This window comes from Cebidichthys violaceus, unplaced genomic scaffold (assembly GCF_023349555.1).
Source record: "Cebidichthys violaceus isolate CVI_PGR_0920_01 unplaced genomic scaffold, fCebVio1.0.p SCAF_2, whole genome shotgun sequence".
Lineage (NCBI taxonomy): Eukaryota > Metazoa > Chordata > Actinopteri > Perciformes > Stichaeidae > Cebidichthys > Cebidichthys violaceus.
Genome location: NW_027176372.1, coordinates 11985537 through 11991171, shown reverse-complemented (window position 1 = coordinate 11991171; position 5635 = coordinate 11985537). Strand labels below are relative to the sequence as shown.

The 5635-nt window shown below is 38.9% G+C and overlaps 1 protein-coding gene across 1 annotated transcript; it reads left to right on the top strand.

Annotated features, from left to right (window-relative positions):
* Positions 1-763: 763 nt before the first annotated feature.
* On the top strand, positions 764-4562 carry mchr2b (melanin concentrating hormone receptor 2b). The gene is made up of 2 exons (XM_068715380.1): positions 764-1175; positions 3657-4562. The coding sequence occupies exons 1-2, from the start codon at positions 772-774 to the stop codon at positions 4294-4296; spliced, it is 1044 nt and encodes a 347-aa protein (XP_068571481.1). The 5' UTR covers positions 764-771; the 3' UTR covers positions 4297-4562.
* The last annotated feature ends 1073 nt before the right edge of the window (positions 4563-5635 follow it).

The window sequence follows — 5635 nt, the reverse complement described above, 5'->3', positions numbered from 1 at the left end:
AACACGTAATTGCTATAGATAGCCCGAATCAGTTGAATTTCATAAAGCTTCAACTAATCAGAATTCGGGGGGAAACAAAAGGGGGAAGTTTAAAAGCTGTCCATAAATGTGTGGTTAAGTTGAAATGCAAAAAGGAACACACATCTGTTTTTGTGTTGTAGCAGTTGGACCATGTGTCTTAATTGTGGAGGTATATTCTGTCCCTTAGATTTATCCCGTTTTATGTATTTACCACACTGCCGAAATAACACTTTTACTTTACACTTATCAAAGTATACAAAAATCCCAAACGTGTAGCAGAGAGTAAACGTATTGGGGATGGAGAAACTGCATCAAAATGCATCACTTTAATTTACACGTGTTGTCAAGGCGTAAAGCCAAGACTTCTGCGGTAAAGTGCCTTCTTTTCATTTGCTTGTTTTGACATCACGCAGCGATTTATATTTAAAGGGAGGGAACTAGTGTCCCCCGAGGCGCACTCTGTGTTTGGCAAAGCGCACATCAGATGCGCGCAGTAAATGGTCTGCCTCCAGAGATAAACATGTTCCAGGGAGCATCGTTGCTCATGCAGTCAGCCTTGATTAGATTTAACGTTTTCCTGTGTTAAATCTTATCATCTCTGTTGAGGAAATCCACTGACGAAGTCAAGGAGAGGATACGTACTCTTTGAGAGTTTGCTGCCCAAGTTTGGAGACCGGACGCCAGTTGGAGAGCGCCCGGTGCGCGCGTTAATTACAACAACACTGAGGCGATTATTGAGAGGATCTGAAGATGAATGACACGGGCACTTTTTGCCAGAAAAACCAAACAGAGAACTTGACTGACTTGTCATGTCTGAATTCACGTCCCTCGTCGTACAACCACATCGACATCACCACTTTCATGCACATATTCCCTTCGATTTATGGCATCCTGTGTTCAGTGGGAGTTTTAGCCAACGGACTGGTCATCTACGCGGTGAAAACATGCAAGAAGAAAATGGTATCAGACATCTACGTGCTGAACTTGGCGATAGCCGACATGCTGTTCTTGCTTGTGATGCCCTTCAACATTCACCAGCTGGTCAGAGACAGACAGTGGGTTTTCGGAAACTTTATGTGCAAAGCGGTCGTGGTGGTGGACGTCAGCAATCAGTTCACCACAGTGGGAATTGTTACTGTGTTGTGCATTGATCGGTAAGTGTTTAATCCAGCCATATCGCAGATTTGATGACAATTCTCGTGTTTGATTATAATTATATAAGTGTTGGAAACAAAGTAAGAGCTATTCTCTAAAGCATCACAGTACCGCAGGTTGACAACAAAATACTGCATTTAGATACATGCTATACATACTAAAAGTTTGAATAATCATCATATTAATACAATTTTCTCTGAGAATAAAGCTGAAAGCATTTACCCCTTTAGCAAGTTACAGGTGCGATCATTTAGAAAGAGTCAATCACTTCACAGTCCATCTGAAAATATACCATTAGGGGAGGGTAATCCGTGCAACAGCCCATGATGACACAATGTTCCCTGCATAAATGATGTATGATGCCATGTTTATGATCTGAACACACAGAGGACATTTAATGAGCCTGTGCGCCAAGTGTTAGACTGATAAACATCTTTATTTGATGCTAATCACCGGAGCAGGAGTTGCTCTCAGAGCAACACGTCACACACTTTCAGTAACAATATACATAATGCATTTCTGTAGGGCCACTAAACCAGCTAATTGTCTTCTGATAGGCAGCACCACCAGCACTGAAAATTGGCCTCATAACATTTAGTAATTTTATCATATTATCAATGCTTCTTTGTAGTACCTAGCCTTGACAACACAATGATTCAACTCTATCCTTTCAAATTACTTTAATTATATATTTTTGAAAGTTATAAAGGTTTGCTGCTGCAAACACTAAATAAAAGAGATAAATAAAAACTAAACTTCAAGCCCTTCAAGATAAGCTATTGTAATACTTAATGAAAAGGAAATCAAACTAATGATAACCTCTAACAAACAGACAAACAAAAAGCTCTCTTGTGTGCCACCTCAATAGAAATAATACAAAAAGCAGCATGATTATAGTGTTTAGAACCTCACACAGGGCTGATTGTTATTATTTCATTCAAAGAAACTGTGATTAGAGTTTTCTATTTGACGGCTACAATGACACCCCTCAGCCCCATGCCCCACAAAATCAAAATAACATTTCTTGACAGTTATCTCAGTTTAGGAGCAAAGTCTGTTCACAGTGAAAAATGTAACTTCTAATTTTAATATAATCAACTTATATCTGTTAAAAACCATGAATCCATGACAACTCAAACTCTCTATTTTTTCCCTTCTCAGCTGTTAAGACCCATCCCAAACTGACATTCTAATCTTAGTTCACAACCTTCTGTATCCTCCTGGTAGCGCCAATAAAGACAGTGTTGTTTTAATCATCATTGGAAAAAGTTATTTCTGCTTGTTCCACTTTAAATCAGGACACTGTTTACTTTCATTTCACTGCAGTTATGTGGATACCAACATGTTCTTGTTTCCAAATAAGCAGCTAAAGTACAAGTGTCGATATTTGTTGAGGACATGGTGCAATAAATATAAGAGGTCTTTAAATATTAGAAATAAATACTTTTACTGTGGAGGCTGTCAAAATAACAATGTTTCCCCTGAATCCGTTTGCTGTGATGATATTTTTTCTCACACTGCAGCGAGACAACTACAGAGCAGCGAACAAAGAAACTGGATTGACTCAAATGTCTTTAGAGTTTAATGGGTGCCGACCCAAGGATCACACAGTAGCAAATTTGTTAGCCACACAAATAAGTATGTCATACTTTTAATAATGAACAGCTGCAGAAGGAAACAAACGTGTTTCAGCGTTCAGGCTTTATTCAACATTTCTCAGCATTAAACATAGTGTGATGAGTTCTAGCAGTCCCAAGTGTATGTTTTTTGATCATATGAATGTCTTCCCTGGCTGAACTGAGGCAATACATCAGTAGGCCAGACACATGGGTATTGATCTGCACTTACTGATTCAACCATCACACTAAAAGTATATTCAACAGAGGATGCCAGCTTCTGTTGTTGACCACAATACCAAACAATTGATGAATAGTTTAAGATACAGGATGTCTTGGACAAAATTTGATTCTTACATGGCTGCATAATCTAACCAGTCCAGTCGTGCAAGAGCACAGAGTCACATGTAACGTGTAGACTGCAACTAGAAACACGTCATTTGTTCCACTTAAATGGCACTTAGTGTAAATTATGATAAAGTGGTCATTCATTTCCTGCCAATGTCCTAAAGATTGTCAATTTTGTTGAGCTGAGCTGCTCCTCCAATTGAAACACAATCAAATGCAAAAATCACAATTGAAATGTGTTCATTTTCTACTGCTGTCACCTTGTTGAAACTATACTAATTTGTCACTGCATTCATCGCTCTACTGAGCACGTAATATATTGAGAGTGTATCGGTGACATGGTACTTGATTTCATCATTTCCCCGTGCTTGATTTGAGTCTCTGAGCTCGTCAAGGATGAAAATGACCTCTCGAAGCAAAACTAAAGTTCTTTAAATGCATTTCAGCAAAACTGCTTTTGTCATTTGTGTTTCCGACTGCAGTCCAACTCTGAAAAAAGTGACCTCTTCTTCCCAGGTACATAGCTGTTGTTCACCCCACCTCAGAGAAGAGGACCATCCAGTGGACCATCATCATCAACATGCTGGTGTGGCTGGGCAGCTTCCTCCTCACAGTCCCCGTCATGCTGTACGCCAAGGTTGTGCGCAGACAGCATTTGGAGGTGTGCATGATGAACCTGGATGGGCCTGAGGACATGTACTGGTACACACTCTACCAGTCTATCCTGGGCTTCATCATCCCCCTCATCATCATCAGCACCTTCTACTCACTCACCCTCTGCCACGTTTTCAGCTCCATCCGCCGTGTCAAACGTAAGCAGTCCGTTTGGGCTAAAAGAGCCACCAAGATGGTCCTCATGGTTATCGCCCTGTTCCTGATCTGCTGGTCACCCTACCACGTCATTCAGGTGGTCAACCTGACCAACAACACCCCGACAATTGCATTCGTCTATGCCTATAACATCAGTATCTGCCTCAGTTACTCCCACAGCTGCATCAACCCGCTTATGCTGCTCATTTTTGCCCAGAGTTACCGCGAGCGTCTTTGTTCCAGGAACGCACTGCAAAGCTCCCAGCACTCATCTAAAGTCACGGTGGTCAAAGCGGATGGTTCCAGTGTGACCAATGATCCCAACTACCGCTGTACTGTCATCTAATCAAAAACATGTCTTTTTTTATGTGAATGTTTTTGCTGCTCTTGCAAGGAATTAGTTTGATGAATGGCGTTGCCTCTGAAGTCATATTCTGCAACTTTTTCACATAAATAAATTGGAAATTGATACCATACAAAAAAAATGGGTATGAAGCTTGAGCAGAAATGTCAACCATGAGTAAGAAAAGTACAGGTAATGTCAAAGGTTTTCAACATATGCAGTGTAACACTCACTCACTCACTCACATATAAACATTCCTATTAAAGCTGACCTATATAATAATAATATGTACTAACAATTACATATTATTCCTTGTTATTTATGGTGATATTATTATTATTATTACCGTATTATGACATGTGTTTATCTACCCAGTGCTTTCCACTCCTTTGTTGTTGTTACAATAACTGCTTTTGTTATTATTTATTTATTTATTTTTATTAGTTTTTGTCTTAATTGTTTCTCCTCCTACAACAAGGCACACCTGAGGTATCATACACATACCTAATCATTTCCCAGGGTCCATCTCTGAGCCATTATTACGATAAAAGATGGTATATTTATAAAAAAATATGCATGTTATACTGTTTTGAAAACAAGGAGTCTTCAGCTTTCAGAAATGTTGTCCAAACTATGTTTTATTAGGAAGTATTTCAACAATAGAGTTGCACAAATTCAACCGTTGTAAATATACAAGTAAGTGGCGTTCAAAAGATCTGGGATAATTGTTTTTGTTAAGACTACAATAACATTCGTGGTATCCCTGGAAACATCGATACACAACGCAACGCCTGTCAGCGGGAAACAAAGCAATCAATTTTGATTTACCATCAAACTGACATAAATCTATGTTCTTGTCAAAGTATTTTACCAAGGGTTATGTTATTTTGTGAAAAGCAGATTAAGTTACTCACATGTCTGCAGGCAATGATATAAATCCTGAGAGTCACAGAGATCTGCTGCACTTCTTGCTCTTAGTAGTTGTTATAGTAGTAGTAGTAGTAGTAGTAGTAGTAGTAGTAGTAGTAGTAGTAGTAGTAGTAATACTAGTAGTAGATACCGCCACAAGATGATGACAGACCTGATAGCTTTCTATTCCCTGGATTCAGAGAAATCTAATCAGACCTGTTTCATTAAATTATTTGCATTCTCCATTTATTTGTCTTATAGCATAGAGCTCTTTGGTCATAACTGAATATCGATCAACAGTCATTATCTTTATTATTATTTCAATGTTTTTGGGAGATTTCTGTTATATCTGACTTGGCGATACGGAAATAAACAGTGAAGTAAAACTCCCAGTAAACAGTCAACATATAAACAGTAAACATGCACAAAACAC

Coding starts and splice junctions, on each gene's coding strand:
- mchr2b (XM_068715380.1), top strand. CDS start 772: ATGAATGACACGGGCACTTTTTGCCAGAAAAACCAAACAGAGAACTTG. Junction 1,176..3,656: donor ACTGTGTTGTGCATTGATCG/GTAAGTGTTTAA, acceptor TCTTCTTCCCAG/GTACATAGCTGTTGTTCACC.